This window comes from Vipera ursinii (assembly GCF_947247035.1).
Source record: "Vipera ursinii genome assembly, chromosome: Z".
In the NCBI taxonomy this organism is placed as follows: Eukaryota; Metazoa; Chordata; class Lepidosauria; order Squamata; family Viperidae; genus Vipera; species Vipera ursinii.
Window position 1 is genome coordinate 82,879,151 of NC_139517.1, and position 18,713 is coordinate 82,897,863.

Here is an 18,713-nt window from a genome sequence, read left to right on the forward strand (position 1 = left end):
TCATTTTTGAATTGTTTTTGAAATCTATATTTGTTGCAAATTTTGCAGTGAGGAAACAATAGAATCTGTGGGACTTGGAATGTATTTAAACAGCTCTAGGTTTAGAGCTCCTCACTTGTTCCTAGATATTTCTATATATTTGACTTCTTACTTTGCAACTTGATAGTCTAATAACATTTCTTTATATGTACCACTAATGAACTTATTGTCTGAGTTTCAAAGCGAATATTTATTTGGTAAGGAATGTGATGTAATTGTTTAAACAGTTTTTTTTCTCTTCCCATTAGAGTAGAGAAAATAATATAACCTTTTGCAAAATAGAATTTAGAAAATTTCTACTGGGTTTTTTAAAAACCTGCATTGATTCTTATAAATTTAATTCAGGATTAATTTTATACCAGTGATTTTACATTAGAATTAATGTTAGCACTCTTAAAATGTGAATTGTATTAATTTAATTGCTATTTTGGTTAATTTAAATCTAGTAAGCTATTGGAATGCATTGAAGTGTTTTACCTATTGTTTCTGATCCAGTATTTCATTGGAAATTATTTGTTATCATAACAGTCTTTTGTTTTCTATTTTAAGTTAAGTATTTGCTTATACAATTATTAATAGGCAAAATAAGTCTGGCATGCCCCCCAATTAGTATGAATAACATACCGTATATACTTGAGTATAAGCCGACTCGAGTATAAGCCGAGACCCCTAATTTTACCCCAAAAAACTGGAAAAAGTTATTGACTCGAGTATAAGCCGAGTATAAGTATAAGCTTGGCCCCTTCTTAGCAACATATCTATATTCTGTGCCACGACGAGCTGCTCGTTGACTCCGCCAGCGGCTGTTTCTTGCCGCCTCTCAGCTGATGGAGCTGCGCAACCACCGGCAGCCGTCTCCAGCCTTCTCCCAGCCATCCCTGCCGGCACGTGTGCTCTGTGGCCGTTCATGGCCCCCCGTTCGCCCCCGACCGTGGGTGCAGCCGCGGGTCCGGCATTCGCCCGCCGACCAGCTGATGGGCGCGGGCGTGGCCGGGCTGTCCCCAGAGCCAGGCGGGTTCCACCGGCGTTGGCCCGCTGAACAGCTGATGGGCGCGGGCGTGGCCGGGCTGTCTCTGGAGCCGGGCAGGTTCCACCGGCATTGGGTGTTCGCCCGCCAAACAGCTGACGGGCGCGGGCGTGGCCGGGCTGTCCCCAGAGGTGGGCGGGATCCACCGGCATTGGGTGTTCGCCCGCCGAACAGCTGACGGGCGCGGGCGTGGCCGGGCTGTCCCCAGAGCCGGGCGGGATCCACCGGCGTTGGGTGTTCGCCCGCCGAACAGCTGACGGGCGCGGGTGTGGCCGGGCTGTCCCCAGAGCCGGGCGGGATCCACCGGCGTTGGGTGTTCGCCCGCCGAACAGCTGACGGGCGCGGGCGTGGCCAGGCTGTCCCCAGAGCCGGGCGGGATCCACCGGCGTTGGGTGTTCGCTCGCCGAACAGCTGACGGGCGCGGGCATGGCCGGGCTGTCCCCAGAGCCGGGCGGGATCCACCGGCATTGGGTGTTCGCCCACCGAACAGCTGACGGGCGTGGGCGTGGCCGGGCTGTCCCCAGAGGTGGGCGGGATCCACCGGCATTGGGTGTTCGCCCGCCCAACGCTGGTGGAACCCGCCCGGCTCTGGGGACAGCCCGGCCACGCCCGCACCCGTCAGCTGTTCGGCGGGCGAACACCCAATGCCGGTGGATCCCGCCCACCTCTGGGGACAGCCCGCCCACGCCCGCACCCGTCAGCTGTTCGGCGGGCGAACGCTGAACGCTGGTGGAACCCGCCCGGCTCCGGAGACAGCCCGGCCATGCCCGCGCCCATCAGCTGTTTGGCGGGCAAACGCCGGCGGCCGCACCAACTGCTGAGGCAGCCGTGGGTAGCTCAGCCGGTGGAACCCGCCCGGCTCCGGAGACAGCCCGGCCACGCCCGCACCCATCAGCTGTTCGGCGGGCGAACGCTGAACGCCGGTGGAAGGCGCCCGGCTCTGGGGACAGCCCGGCCATGCCTGCACCCATCAGCTGTTTGGCGGGCAAACGCCGGCGGCCGCGCCAACTGCTGAGGCAGCCGTGGGAAGCCCAGCCGGTGGAACCCGCCCGGCTCTGGAGACAGCCCGGCCACGCCCGCGCCCATCAGCTGTTCGGCGGGCGAACACCCAACGCCGGTGGAACCCGCCCGGCTCTGGGGACAGCCCAGCCACGCCCGCGCCCATCAGCTGTTCGGCGGGCGAACACCCAACGCCGGTGGAACCCGCCCGGCTCTGGGGACAGCCCAGCCACGCCTGCGCCCATCAGCTGTTCGGCGGGCGAACGCCGAACGCCGGTGGAAGGCGCCCGGCTCTGGGGACAGCCCGGCCACGCCCGCGCCCATCAGCTGTTTGGCGGGCAAACGCCGGCGGCCGCGCCAACTGCTGAGGCAGCCGTGGGAAGCCCAGCCGGTGGAACTCGCCCGGCTCCGGGGACAGCCCGGCCACGCCCACACCCATCATCTGTTCGGCGGGCCAACGCCGAACGCCGGTGGAAAGCGCCCGGCTCCGGAGACAGCCCGGCCAAGCCCGCGCCCATCAGCTGTTCGGCGGGCGAATGCCGGACCCGCGGCCCGTGTGGAGCCCAGCCCTCCCTTCTCTCAGCAGCCTGTTCCGAACGAAGGGACAGTTCTTTTTTTTTGTTGACTGGAGTATAAGCCGAAGTGGAGTTTTCAGCCCAAAAAAGTGGGCTGAAAAATTCGGCTTATACTCAAGTATATACGGTACTAATTCAGAGTTTTAGCTTAATAATTAATAGGAGTTGAAAAATTAAAATCAACTTTTAATTTTTTTCTCGCTAGAAATTTAATGGAATCCATTGTTTATATCAGCAGTTTGATATTCCTAAGAATTTAGTATGCAAAGTTTATATCCTGGAACATGGAATATAAACTTTTTTACAGAAAATAATCAATCTTTGGTTCTGTCATTCTGATGAATTTTCCTTATGTGTTAAAAGTTATTTGAATCAAAGTTTTAACATTAAATTGTTAAATTTATTTCAAAATTTCAATTCATCAATGCTATTTTTCAGAATAGCACTGAAAGAATACTGCTATGTTATATTTAAAGATACTCTCATAATTACATGAACTATAAAAATATGTGTAATATATTAATATATTACATTAGTACAGAATATATAGGATATATGTTTAGGTTTTACACAGTGTAGAAACTGTTTCTAATAATAATAATAATAAAGTAGGAAGAGACCTTGAAGATCATCTAGTCAACCCCCTGCTCAGGCAGGAAACCCTATACCATTTCAGACAAATGGCTGTCCAGTCTCTTCTTAAAAACTTCCAGTGTTGGAGCATTCACAGCTTCTGGAGGCAGGTTGTTCCACTGATTAATTGTTCTAACTGTCAGTAAATTTCTCCTTAGTTGTAGGTTGCTTCTCTCTTTGGTTAGTTTCCATCCATTGCTTTTTGTCCTGCCTTTAGGTGCTTTGTATAATAGCTTGACTTCCTCTTCTTTGTGGCAACCCCTGAGATATTGGAACAATGCTATCATGCCACCCCTAGTCCTTCTCTTCATTAAACTAGACATACCCAATTCCAGCAACTGTTCCTTATATGTTTTAGCCTTCAGTCCCCTAATCATCTTTGTTGCTCTTCTTTGTACTCTTTCTAGAGTCTCAACATCTTTTTTACATCATGGTGACCAAAACTGGATGCAGTATTCCAAGTGTGGCCTTACCAAGGCATTGTAAAGTGGTATTAACACTTCACGTGATATTGATTCTATCCCTCTGATAATGCGGCCTAGCAGTGTGTTGGCTTTTTTGGCAACTGCAGCACACTGCTGGCTTATATTTAAGTGATTGTCCACTAGGACTCCAAAATCCCTCTCATAGTTCCTACTATTTAGCAAGGTACCATCTATACTATACCTGTGAATTTGGTTTTCCTTGCCTAAATGTAGAACCTTACTTTTTTCACCATTGAATTTCATTTTGTTAGATAACACTCAATGTTCAAGTCTGTCAAGATCCTCCTGTATCTTAAGCATATCTTCTGGAGTATTGGCTATTTCTGCCAGCTTGATGTTGTCTGCAAATTTGATGAGTTCTTCATCTATCCCCTCATCCAAGTCAATGATGAAGATGTTGAAGAGCACTGGGCCCAGAACAGAGCCCTTGGCCACTCCACTACACACTTCCTTCCATGTAGATGCAGTTCCATTGAGGACCACACGCTGAGTACGGCCAGTCAGCCAGCTATGAATCTATCTGGTGGTGATGCCCAAGTAGTAGGTTGTGGTCTACTTTATCAAATGCCTTACTAGAGTCCAAATAAATTATACCCACAGCATTCCTCTGGTCCATTAATTTTGTCACTCGGTCAAAGAATGAAATAAGATTTGTCTGGCATGATCTGTTTTTGACAAACCTATATTGACCTTTGGTAATGACTTTGTTTGCCTCTAGGTGTTTGCTGATTATCGTTTCCAGAATCTTCATAGGTATTGAGGTCAGGCTGATAAGTCTGTGGTTTCCTGAATCCATTTTTTTCCTTTTTTGAAGATGGAAACTACATCAGCTCTTTTCCAGTCCTCTGGTAGTTCCCCAGTGCTCCAGGATCTTTGAAAGATATAGTTCATTGGTTCTGAGAGCTCATGTGCCAATTCCTTCCAAACCTTGGAGTGTAATCCATCTGGTCCTGGTTATTTGAACTCTTCTAAGGTGGAAAGGTGCTCGCTTATCATTTTCTTGCCTGTCTTAACTTGTGTTTCTAATCTGTTTTTTACAGTACTGTTTTTGATAGGTTGGACTTTTTCCCCCCTTTGTGTAAAGACGAATGCAAAAAATGAGTTAAATAGTTCTGCTTTCTCCCTCTTGCTTGTCTCCTTCTTGCCACTTTCTCCTACTAATGGACCAATCATTTCCTTAACTTTTTTCTTGTTTTTTTACATATTTGAAAGGAGTTTTTTGTTATTTTTGACTTTTGTCGCAAGCCTTAGTTCATTTTGAGCCTTAGCTTTCCTCACTTCATCTTTGCAGGCTCAGGCTATTTGCTGAGATTCTGCCTTAGTTATATGCCCTTCTTTTCACTTTTTATACTTGTCCTTTTTGTCTTTCAGTTTATCAGAGTGGTCTTTATGCAGCCATGCTGGTTTCTTTTGAGAGTTGTTATTTTTCTTCTTCGTTGGTATAGTGCTAGTCTGGGCTTTTATAATCTCACTTTTCAAAATTTCCCAAGCTTCTTGAGTTGTTTTTCCCCTGAGGATTCTCATCCATTGAATCCTTCCCAAGCTGTCACTAAGCTTATTGAAATTAGCTCTCTTAAAGTCCAAGACTCTAGTTTGACTGTGTTCTATTGCTTGTGCTTGCATAATGTTGAATTCTAATATTGCATGATCACTCCCCCACTCCCAAGGTTCCTGTGGCTTCAACACCTTCTATCATTTCATCTCTGTTAGTGAGAATTAGTCCAATATGGCTGATCCCCTTGTTCCCTTCTCTACTTTTTGGCAAACAAGGTTATCTGCTAGGTTTGTCAGGAATCTGTTTGATCTTCCACTTGGTGCAGAGTTTGTCTCCCAGTTGATGTCAGGATAATTAAAGTCCCCCATTACCATTGTGATTTGCCTCCTACATACCTTAGTTAGCTGACTAGCAAAAAGTTCATCTATTTCCTCTGTTTGTTGGGTGGCCTATAGTATACACCTTTGGCAATATCATTGTTCCCCCTTTAATATTGATCCAAATGCATTCAAGACAGTTTTCATCATTGTTGTGCTCTATTTCTGTAGAGATGTAGTTATTTCTTAAATATAGAGAAACTCTACCTCCTCTTTTATTTAGTCTGTTTATTTTAAATAATTTAAATACCTCTAGCTGTGTGTTCCATTTGTGCGTTTCATCCCACCAAATTTCCGTAATGGCAGCAATATCATATCTGCCCTCATTTATCTAAATTCACCTTGTTTATTGCTCATACTCTGTGCGTTGGTGTATAGACATTTGAGTCCTTTATGATTGACCCTGTGTTTACTTTCTACATAACCTGTGTGGTGCCTGAGTTCCCCTATTTTCTTACCAACTATTTGATTAGTGCACTTGGTGTGGCACTCGCTATTAAAAGCTTGATTGTGCTTGATAGCTAGGTTGATATTTTTGTCCACACACACCTCTATGTTACATGCACTGATAGCCCCATACATTTTTGGATTGCTGGAGACAGGAATGTTATGTATCAATTAACTCACTGTCCCCATTGTTCAGTTTAAATAATTCTCCAGAAAATCTGTGAATTTATTGCCAAGTAACTCAGTCCCTTTCTTTGATGGATGCAAGTTGTCTCTTTTGTACACTTTTTTATTGGACCAACTGGAGACCAATAGAGCCTTCCCCTTTACACCACTCCTTCAGCCACATATTGAATTCTGCTATACGCTGGCATGTTTCATATCTATCTAATTTATATCTAATTTTTATTTTCATGCTTATTTTAGAAAGTAGAAGCTCAGGAAAGAGAGGATGTACTGGCAGGAATGACTGGCAAACCCATAAAAGGCAAAGTTGGTAAACCCAAGATGAAAAAACTTCACTTAGAAGAGACCATGCCTTCACCTTTTGGTAGGAGAATAGTTCCACAGATTACATCAGCTATGAAAGCTGATGCCAGTAAGAAATTGCTAAAAAAAAAGAAGGTAAATAAATCTTTTAAAATATATTTTGGTTAGCATATTTTAGTTTTTCCCCGGAAAAAAATAATATCTTTTTCATTGGAAGCAGTTTATTTATTTATTTTATTTATTTTAATTGCATTTATATCCCGCCCTTCTCCGAAGACTCAGGGCGGCTTACAAGCTTAGCAGTAGCCTTCATTCTATGTATATGCCTGCTTATTAGGGCTTTCACACACACCCCAAGCGGCATTGTTACAAAGTTAGCTTAATTGTCCCCAACAATCTGGGTCCTCATTTTACCTACCTCGGAAGGATGGAAGGCTGAGTCAACCTTGAGCCTGGTGGGACTCGAACCTGTACTAATTGCAGGCAGCTGGTGTTACTTAAGGAGGCATTAGCCCACTTCTCCACCAAGGAGCAGTGAAAACTAATTAAAAACTAATGACCAAATACAAAATTGCAAATATTTCGTTTAAAAATCTATACAGTAAAACCATATGGCAATGTGATTAAAAGCATTAAAAAGGAAAAGGGGAGGACAACATTCGAACATGATTATCCAGCTTGTTGGCACCAAATAAAGGGTCGTTCTAGACTACTTAAATATTTTTGGATTTTCTTTGGAATAGCAGAATTTAAAGTTCTTTAATAGTAACCTAACCAAAAGGTAATTAGAACATAGGATTTTCTTTCTGTAGTACTATCTTTCTGTAGTACCAGGCTCAAGGTTGACTCAACCTTCCATCCTTTCGAGGTAGGTAAAATGAGGACCCAGATTGTTGGGGGCAATTAAGTTGACTTTGTAATAATGCCGCTTGGGGGGGGCGAAAGCCCTAATAAGCAGGCATATACATAGAATGAAGGCTACTGCTAAGCTTGTAAGCCGCCCTGAGTCTTCGGAGAAGGGCGGGATATAAATGGAATTAAAATAAATAAATAAATAAATAAATCCAAATATAGAATGCACTTCCTGGAAATTGAATGTTATTCTTGTCTCTTTAATTTTTACAAAGGTTAAAATGCAAATTTTAAATTTTAATTTATGAATCTTTTAGTATTGATTTTATTTTTAATGTATGTGTTTTTAATATAGTTTAATTCTATTTTTGGATTTAATTTATTGCTGGTTGCCTTATATATCTTTGTGAAATGGAAAGGCAATATATGTATGTAATTTCAAATTCCAAGTTGGAAATGGAATTTGAAAGAATGAGATTTATCTCCAAAGCTATACACTGAGCATATTTGTCAGTTTGCATCATTCTCCCAACCATGAGGTTAGCTTCACTTGTTTTCTTTTTAATTTTAGGGGGACCTTGATACTTCAGCAATAAAGTTAGAATTTGATGAAGAATTTGGTGGTACATCAATAGAAGGTACTGGAGAAGACTTGCTTAATACTTCTGTTCCAGTGATTAAGACACCTAAGCCCAAGAGAGAAAAGAAAGAGCCTGGTGAGTAATAGTGTGACAGAAGGTCTGTGCTCCTAGACCATTATTCAAGCTTAAACATTACAAAGATGTACCACCAATATAGTGTATTTGTAGTATTGAAACAATCTTTGCCTCAGATAACATGCACTGTGACTTTTTTTAAAAAAAGTAGGCTAAAACATTTGGATCTACTGATAAAAATAAAATAAATATCTTATTATTGAAAAAGTAAATATTTAGATAGCCATACCTTTTCCATTGCCACATCTGTAGAAGATGAAATTAAGAAGTATTTATTTATTCGTTTGTATTATTTCCAATTTGTCCAACTATTGAGGAATCAAGGACAAGGCAACATAATGAGATAGTAGAGTCACCACCACTGTGATGAACATACAGTGAGGATAGTCCTGTAATACAGCAGTTCCCAACCTTTCTGACTCTGGGATTGGCAGAGGTGGTGGTGGGGGAAAGGGTTTGTTATTTTGCACACATGTCTGCCACTTGTGCAAACTTACCCACTGCTTGCATGGCCTGGTTCCCGACAGACTGCAGACTAAGAAGGCAGTAGCTTGTTCAATATGGAGAAAAAAGGGAAACATCAGTGCAACTGGATTCATCTTGTGACTAGTAATATATTACTGGATAAAAACATAATGAGATTGAATAAGTTATACCAGAGGTTAGACTGTCATGTTCAGAAGCCAGTATTGCTTCAATTGACAAAAAATTTGGTCATGATCCTGAGTCCAAATAAAACAAACATTTGTTAAAGAAGAGACTATAATAATTAGTACCAATAAAGGGAAATGTTTGTAGCTTGGGGTTGAAATGAAGGGTCTTTGACATTCTCTTTGGTGCTCTATGTAGCACTGATAATGTTACCTAATTTGGATAAGGAAAGGTCTGCAAGAAAACAATCAAACTTAGAGAGCATCAAAGACCCCTTATAATAATTGAACTTGAAAATCAAAGTTGATTCTTCAGAAATGATAAAAATCCCATCATATGAAGAACAGAATGCAATTATTTTTCATTGGCATTGGGATCAACTGGTGTCAGATAAAACTGGTGATGACAGCAGAGAGGGTGGGCATTGCATGGTGGGTTCCACCTACAATCCCTGCTGAGTAGCCAAGCAGAAGATCAAGTAGTACTACTTAACATATTCTCTGGAGGGGATCATTTTACCAACAGATCAAAGCTGTTGAATAAATAACTAAGTCTTGCATTTCTCTGCTATTATATTAAGCTAAATTGCCATAATTTGAACATAGTGCTACATATCTGTCTAATGAGTCTAAGAAATTCCATTAAAACATATTGTTGCTATATATGTATAGGATGAATAAATAATGCAAAACATATGGTTCTTAAATTTTGCATTTTTATACTCAAAGCTTACATGCTTATCTATCTATCTATCTATCTATCTATCTATCTATCTATCTATCTATCTATCTATCTATCTATCCTATTCTTTTCTCAGTCTTGAAGAAGCATTTTGCAAACTAGGCTGGGCAAAAGATGGAATAAAAATCAATGGCACCTATTTAAATCACTTAAGATTTGCAGATGATGTTGTTCTCTTTTCACAAGACCCAGAAGAGATACAAAGCATATACAAGAGCTACATGAAGCAGGAGAACCATTTAGCTTAAAACTAACCCTGAAGAAGAGCCAGGTTATGTTTAATAAATTAACTAAAGAAAGAAACATTTTTATATTGGGAAAAGAACCATTACATATACCTTGGCCAATGGATCTCAATGGAAGATGATACAATAAAGGAAATTGAATGGCATGTTAAATGTGGCTGGCAGGCATTCGACAAGCTAAGCATAATTTTCAAGAACAACCTCCCTCTGTGCCTGAAGAGAAAAATATTTGATCAGTGTGTGCTACCTGCTCTAACATTTGCTGATGAAACATGGACACTAACCTCACAATCAATACAAAAGCTATGAGAAGTTCAAAGAGCCATGGAAAGAGGTTCACCATTACAAGACAAGATAGAAATACCTGCATATGGATTAGAGAACAAACAAAAGTATATGATATCATCAAGAGTGTAAAAGAATTAAAATGGAAATGGGCTGGTCACATAGCAAGAAGAACTGATGGCAGGTGGACTAAGGCAGTCATAGAATATATTCCACTTGATAAAAATAATCCATGAAAAAGATGATATCAGCAAGTATTATGGACCCAACTGGCAAAAGAAAGGTTCAGGACTGGATAGGTTGGAAACCTGTAGAAGAGGCCTTTATGGCTTCCCAACTGTAATAAATACACGCCAGTTGCCAAGTGGCTGAATTTTGATCGTGCTGCAGTGCTCTTAAATGTGAAATTAGTTTTTTCAATGCGATTATAACTTCAAAAGATCACTTTAAAAATCGTTATAAATCAAGGACTACCTGTATATTATTAATTTATGTATCATTAATCTAGGAAGTTATCAATGCTAAATGGGAGAATATACAATAAAGATTATTTTGCTTGTTTTAGGTACTAGAGTGAAAAGAACACCATCTACCACAAAGACTTCTGCAAAAAAAGTAAAGAAACGAAATCCATGGTCAGATGATGAATCAAAATCTGAAAGTGACTTGGAAGAAAATGACCCTGTGATTATTCCAAGAGATTCTTTACTTAGAAGAGCTGCAGGTAGCAATGGGAATATCTATAATTTAGCAAAATCATTTAGTTTTATATTGTAAATAAGCTTTAATAATTGACCACTGTTCTCACAGTGTCGTGCTTAATCATGAAAACATTTTTTAAAAAAGACTTTTTTCATGCTTTTGAAAGTAACTTTTGTGTTGTTAGATAAAATGTTTTCCTTCTGACATCCCTGTCATGCAGATCATTGTTGTATGCAACAATAATATTCTGTGTAAAATTATTCTAGTGTCAGCTAAACATTTCAGTAAGTTTGCAGTGATCTGTTGCTTATCCTTAGCATATATAACTAGTTTTGAATGTTTTATCAGAGATTTTTCTTGCTGTCTCAACTTCAAAAGTTCCATATAGCACAACTTTTAACAGACCTTTTCACCAGCAAAATTATTTAGCTGGAAATATCTATATATTTATACCTTAATTTGCAAATGCAAATATAATATTTGTCCACCTGTGGAATTATCTTTTCCTGGCTACTTATAAGGGCCCTTTTGGATCTTACCAAGTTTACAATGGAAAGAAAATCAACCAAAAGTAACCCAAACTTCTGCAGTTCCCATATTCACAATTATTGTCTTTTGAATCTGTAACAAATTATGCAATCAAATTTGCCGAAAGGTGGCCTATTTAGTTTACATTACAGAATTGATTTGTTATTCAGTGTTTAGTGTCCTAGACTGATATGTTGAAAAAGATACGTTGCAATACTATTAGTTTTCACAGAATGCTTCAAATGTTCATAGTATGAAATGCAAAGTATAACATTTAACATAAAACAAAAATTGTGGTTGTGTCTACCTTTGCAGCTGAAAGGCCCAAATACACCTTTGATTTCTCAGAAGAAGAAGATGCTGATGATGATGAAGATGCCAACAATAATAATGAACTTAATGAATTGAAAGTAAAAGTATCTCCAAACATCAATGACAGAGAAGATGAATTTGTACCTTCAGATAGTCTTGAAAAGGATGAATATGATTTCTCTCCAATCAAATCAAAGCCTTCTCCAGAGTAAGTGTCATAAATTTGGGATAGTATTTTATTAATCTCTAACTAGCAGTATGAGGATTAATAAAATAGTTATAGGTTGTAGGCTGAGTCATATTTGCAAACATGTATATAAGGTGTCAATAGATTCTAAATGTTTATCTACCTGTTAAATATATATTACTTGGAGTATGTACATTTTGACTGTTGAAGTGAGGTAACACATAGAAATGAAATATAACTAGCGATTTGATCATTCATTTTATGTATTATTATATATTATTATATATTTCCTGTACAGTTTAATCTATATTATTATATACTTTATATTGCAGTCCTGCACAAAATCAGATGAAATGCTACCTTTTCTCTGCAGGTTTTTTTTTAGGAGCTTAGGAAGGGGAAATTGTTTAATAAAATTCTCTTTTTATCGTAGGAAGGTTTCCCAAGACAAAACTAATCAAGATTTTGGCAATCTGTTCACCTTTCCTTCTTATTCTCAGAAAGCCAATATTGGTATGTATAAATATATTAAATATTTCAACTCAGTAGGCAATGCATTATTGAGTAGGGAACCTTCGCTTACCCATAGTCACTAAAGGCTACTGAACCTGAATCTCAGAAAATACTCTTTTCCTGGAATACACCCAAACATTTAAAAAATTGGTACATAAGACAGTTATGTTAAGAGGATAAGAAAATATAAGTTCTTATTTCCTAATAATAATTTCCTAATGAAACTCATTAGATGCCAGAAAATGGAACTCTGTTTTTGAAAATAAGTATTTATAAAATATGACCTATTGCTAATTCTAAGGCAGAAGTGACTCCATTATAAATAAATCAGAAGAGTATTTTGTTTAAAATCAAATATTAAACTTGCTGTTTAATTATTATGCTATTACTATAAACTATTAGGTATCACACCCTGATCATACACAAAGCTGAACCATAATGGGAAAATTAGATCTCTGTGATATTTGTAGAGAAAATTTGCTTTCTGCTTTTTATGCCTTAAAGCAGAAATGAATTATTTGAACTTTTGTTCTTGGGTGTGCCTCTCGTAAACTTCCCCAAAATGTTGTACACTGTACATTGTAATTCTTGATATAATAATTATTTACATAATTACAGACATGATAAGAATTGTATAAACTATATTTAATTGTAATTAAAAGAAAATCACTTTCAGATTGTTTTGAAATGGTTCAGCATACATCTTAAAGGGAAAAGTTGTATATCCCTGCCTTAGGGCTTGCCTGTGAAGTTGTGAAACATTGATAACCACTTACTATTAGTTTTGTGCTAGTTACCTTCACCTACACAGGCACTCTGTTCCATTCAGTAACAGCGTGGTACAGCGGGGCTTTTCAACAGGTGGTACGTGTACCACTAGTGGTACTTTGGCATGTGGCAGCTGGTACACGGCCATCCTAGAGAAGTGTAGGGGAATGAGCTGAAGCGGCCCAAGCCTGAGGGAGAAGCAGCTGGATCTGCAGGATTGTCGGGGCTTGGCAGAAGCCCCAGGATCCCCGGCAGGGCTCCAGCTGATTGGCACTTCCAGAAGCAGTGCGGAGCTGGAGGTGAAGTGAAGAAAAGGGGAGGAGGAGAGGAGAGGATATAAAAGAAGGTAGTTTTGGTGGGAAAGGGAAAAAAAGACAACAGAGAAGAAAAGGTGACAGAGAAGAAGCTGTGGAAGGAGAGCTCAGCAGGCAGGAAGGAAAAAGAGGGAAGCAGCAGCAGCTGTTGCTGGAAGAAAAGGTCCCTTGGTTCATTTTCTCCAGGTAGGAGAATGCAATCAGCGCTGATGAAATGAAAAGCTGGGAGATGAGCATGTCGGAAAGGAGGTGGATTTATTTTGGAAGCCAGTGGGTTCCTGGTCAACTAGCAGCTTGAATGGATTACCATACGAATTTTTATAGTTTTTACAGCGTTTTTTAAATTTAGAGGCTTGGTTTGTGTGCTTTGGTTATTGGAATATTTCAGACTGTTTCACAGAGGCTAGCAATGGGTCGAAAGTGTTGGCTTCGTAGGTTTAATCCCTTTAAACAAATGTAATTAGTTTTATCCCCTTATCTTGAGTCTGTCTATGGCTTTTAGTAAGTTTTCTTAAACAGGCTTAATTTAAGGTTATCACGTTTTGCAACTGCCGGAGCCTGTTTGCTACATTGTTTAAATTGAGACACACCTGAGGCAGCTTAAAGAAAAAAAATGTAGTCAGTTTTTCCTTATTCTGGGAGGCGTTTGTGAGCCTTTCTTGCTTTGCGCTTGATTCCTGTGTCTTTAAGGGTACAGGGAAGGGACTGGGGGGGTGCATTCTTACTACACTGTGGAGGGAGAGCTTAGAAGGCAGGGAGGAAGAGGAGGAGAGAAAGAAGGGCCGATCAGCTAGCTCAGGGGTCTACCAACCTAGCAACTTTAAGACTTGATGGCTGAGGAATTCTGGGAGTTGAAGTCCACAAGTCTTAAAAGTGCCAAGTTTGAAGACGCCTGAGCAAGCTGGTGGTGGTGCATATTAATAAACATGGATAAATTCATCATACATGTCAGTGCAAAGGGAAAGTGATTCAGCAAAATAACAGCCACCAAAGAAATTAAAACCAGTACTTTTTTACTTTTTTCTACAGTTTGTAACATTTTATTAGATTATAGAATAAAATACAAAAATACAAAAGCAAACAGTAGGACACAGCGGGGAGGAAAAAGGGAGGAAAAGTGAGGGGGAGAAGGGAAAAAGAACAGACTTCCTCTTTTGCAGTAGAAGGAAGCATTAGTATTGAACCTCAACTTTTTACTTTTCCATAATATTGTAAAGTAGCCATTTCTGTAACAACAAATGAATCTAAGCAGTAAAACCCAAAATCCCCCCCTTTTTTTAGTCTAGTTTTGACACCTTGTTAAACACTGGTGGTACTCAAAAATTGTCATGTCCTAAAAGTGGTACAATCTGTGAAAAGGTTGAAAAGCCCCATGGTCGGGGACTCAGATTCAAGTCTACCTTCAACTATGGAAGTTCATGGGTAACTTTGGGCCACTCATTAGCTCATCTGTTTCACAGCTTATTGTGAAGGGTGCCATATATAGCATGTTAAGCTCCTAAAGAAAAAAAAACCTAACTTAGCCAGTGACAACAACAATCTTCATCAATTATAAATCTTCTTTGCATAGTCAGTTCTGAGCCATGGCTTTAATGGTTTTGTACTGATCTTCCATGTCAGCTTTATCTTTGCTGCCATTATTGGCATATCATGATAATCCCTTGGTAGGGGGGGGGAAATGCACCATTTGAGATCTTCTTTGTACTTTTCTCATAGTTAAGTGTTGGTAGAGAGAAGTGCTGCTTTCTTTAGGCTGACTTACCTAGAACAACATGGTTATTTCCTGTAAATGCTGAGCAAAATACTGTTTTCAGTTCCCCTCCCTGTTAACCTGTTATGTGCAAAGCATTTCTGAAACATCTCACTTCACAAATGATCTTAGTTTAAAGGCAAAACGCTAATTTTCTGTGGTGTGACATGAGGTGTTCTGAGCTTTCAAATATTTTAAATAGCTCATACATGTTATGTCATTTTAATATGAAAAAATATTTATATTTAGTATTGAGAAAGAAATGGCATTAAAATATTTTATATTCTTTAGATACATCAAAATTTGACACTGATGAGGAAGATTCAGCATCAGTCTTTTCTTCACCTTTTATTCCAAAACAAACAGAGACACTTTCAAGTAAAACAGTTGTCACTAAAAAAGGCAAGTGCTTGAAATTTACCAGTTAAATTTACTTTACTTGCTCTTCTAAAATTTAATGTGCTTGATCATTAGTATAAAAAATATAAAATGTGATATCTTCATGTCTTAAGATGAGAACATGCTAAACATTGCTCTGTTAAAACCTGTAGAAGACTATGTGATAATGAAACACTGGTATGGTACTGAAGTATAACAGTACAGAATACAATCTAGCACATAAAAGAAGTCCATCTCCCTGTAACAGTTTTGAAAATACTGCCTAAGAAGTAGTTTTAAGTTTGTTAATACTTCCCATGTCATTGAACTAACGTAGAGCACAAAACCAAAAATAAGTACTGATCTTTCATACATATTTGCATGTGCCAGGGTATGGAATGGGGAAAAAAAGAATTAGTAGAAATCTAATATGTTGGTGCTTCTGCAATTTAATATTTATTTACATAATTAACAGCAAAACTATCATCAGATGTGCCCTCTAAGCTGAAAAGATCTCCTAAACTTAAGAAGATGGAAATAATAAACTCTGATTCAGAATCTGAATTTGGTATTCCAAAGAAGTCCATAGTTCCCAAAGGTAAAAAAGCTGATGTTCTAAACTTCGAATTATCCTAACGCTGTGACACACATTTCTAATCTTACTCTTATTTAACATTAAAGTAATTGCTTATATTGTTAAAAAGCAGCAGCTGAAGTGTGAAAAGATACCTTTTTCTTGTATATGTACTTTTAATGTTTATATACAGACAAATTTAGAAACATTTACTGAACTCGTCAAACAAAAGCAAGTATGTTATAGTTTTATTTTATTAAAGAACCTTTTAGTGATATTAAGATCTCAGGACAATGTAAAATCAATAAAAACAGACAATAAAAAAGGAAAAAGTAATTCAAACTACCTATACCAATAAGGGCATTCCTCGATTTAAAAAAAAATCATTTAGTAACTGTTCGAAGTTACAAACACTGGAAAAAGTGACTTACAACCATTGCAGCACTCCAATGGTGATGTGATTAAAATTCAGGCACTTGACTCAAATTTATGATGATTGCAGTTTCCAGGGTCATTTGATTATCTTTTGTGAACTTCAGACAGATCTGGAAGCCAGATTCACTTAACAACCATGTTACTAACTTAATAACTGCAGTGATTCACTGAACTGTGACAAGAATGATTGTGAGACAAAACTCACTTAACAACTGTCTCACTTAGCAACAGAAGTTGTGGGCTCAATTGTGGTCGTAAGGACTATCTGTACAAAAAATTATGTACATTCTTATATTTTGCAAAATGTAGCCCTCCCAAAGTGAGGTGCAGAAAAGTGCTTCTTGGCTGTCCTTAATATTCAAGAAGGTTCATTTTGGAATAGGCATTCCATCAAGTATCTAGGCCTACTACATCAACATGTATTTCAGAAAAAAAAATCAACATAAAATTTGTGTCAATCTGCTTTCTGGCCGAACAAGAAACTAGACTGTTTCTCATAGCAACACACATAAAATCCAGCAGCAGTCACCAAACCATCCAGATCTTAATTTCTTGTCATGGCAGAGATAAAGAAAATGTGGAGGTAACAAGACAGATTTTTATCCAAATGACCTGATTTCAATTTGTGTAGAAATCTTTAGGTCAACAATCTCTGCAGTATTCCGTACTTACTAAAACTGTTGAATTTTGTGAATACAGTTTTTGAATACTTTCCAAAACTAAAATATGGAATGCTTTACAGATGTTTTACATGTGATAACACAGTCGATCCCTAAAGCCAGATCTAACAATTGCATAATGCACTTTGGACACCACTGAAAAGAGTTATTTTCATGTTTAGAGTTAAATCTACAAATAAAATTTAAAAAAAAAATTCTGCCGGACAGAAGAGCAAATAATAGATTTTTGGGTTACTGATTATGGTTTTAACCAATCAGAAAAACGGTGCTTCGTGTAACTATTGGTTGCCATAGCATTTTAAGAGATTACTATGTCTTATCATATTTTAATCTATTAATATCATGTTAAGGATACTAAATTGCTAAATTTTATTTTTTATTAATACAATAATTAAATTTGGATGCACAATTTCTCAAGGATAAAAACATAGAGCTTCTGTCTGTCATTCAAAGACCTTGCTTTGAGAAATTGTTTTATACAGTAACAAATAGCAAGGAATATTGGTTTTATTGGATTAACTATTATCTGAAAATAATAGTAATTCCTCTAAACAATTTTATATTTAATGATTTCTCTTTAAAACTGTATTTAATTTTTTTTTTACTGTGGTGGTGGTGATGATGATGATGTTATCCGTTCAGTTTATCATTCAGTTTTACCATTTACTACGGTAAACCTACAAACCACTGAAGTAGATTCTCCCTTCATTCTTTCAATAGGAAAAGGCAGGGGAGCAAAGAAAAGGAAAGCATCTGGTTCTGAAAATGAAGGTGAATATAACCCAGGAAGAAAACCGCCCAAGTCCATTGTGAGCAAGGTAATAAACTGCTAGATACATTTTGTGATTATTAGTGAAAGCATTATAACGTAATTCATGAGTTAGCTTGCATATAAACTGTTCTTTCTTTAAAAAATTGCAACCTAGCAGCTTTAAATGGCTGCATAATTGAGATCTTCATCACCAGTAACTTTTAATAATTATTTTAAAACAGAAACTGAAGAAAACAGCCTTTGATCAGGATTCTGATGTCGACGTTTTCCCATCTGACTTTGCTTCTGAAACATCTTCCAGGCCACGGACAGGTCGGGCAAGAAAAGAAGTGAAGTATTTTGCAGAGTCTGATGAAGATGATGATTTTGCTATGTTTTAATTAAGTGCTGAAAAGAGCACACAAACTTCCAACAAATATCTTAAGTTGTCCTTTTGTCCTTTTCTGTCGCAGACTTTTTGTACATTTGACTTATTTTATGTGATGTAATTGATGGTTTTTATTATTGTGTGTAGGCATTTTAACATTTTGTTCTTACACTTACAGTTTTATGCTCTTTTTTACTCATTGAAATGTCATGTGTCTGACCGGCTTGTAGAAATGTTCTAGAGAGCTGTGCAAAAGCACACATTTTAATTGTCATGGTTGCAACCAGCAAACCTTTTTGAAATGAAGTTTAAACATTAAAAATATAAAACCGTTCACTTGTGTATAGAGCTTGCTCTAAATAATTTTGTTTACACAG

At 38.7% G+C, this 18,713-nt stretch overlaps 1 protein-coding gene across 1 annotated transcript in view; it reads left to right on the forward strand.

Annotated features, from left to right (window-relative positions):
* LOC310650188 (DNA topoisomerase 2-beta) overlaps positions 1-18,707 on the forward strand; it is a gene marked incomplete at its 5' end in the record, with an annotated part of 38,835 nt that extends 20,128 nt beyond the window's left edge. The window contains 9 exons of the mRNA XM_083379019.1: positions 6,504-6,701; positions 7,990-8,134; positions 10,622-10,780; positions 11,602-11,806; positions 12,219-12,298; positions 15,422-15,532; positions 15,984-16,106; positions 17,918-18,015; positions 18,191-18,707. Of these exons, the coding sequence (XP_083235145.1) occupies positions 6,504-6,701; positions 7,990-8,134; positions 10,622-10,780; positions 11,602-11,806; positions 12,219-12,298; positions 15,422-15,532; positions 15,984-16,106; positions 17,918-18,015; positions 18,191-18,349 (1,278 nt within the window). The 3' untranslated portion in view covers positions 18,350-18,707. The remainder of the gene's footprint in view (positions 1-6,503; positions 6,702-7,989; positions 8,135-10,621; positions 10,781-11,601; positions 11,807-12,218; positions 12,299-15,421; positions 15,533-15,983; positions 16,107-17,917; positions 18,016-18,190) is intronic.
* Positions 18,708-18,713: the final 6 nt, after the last annotated feature.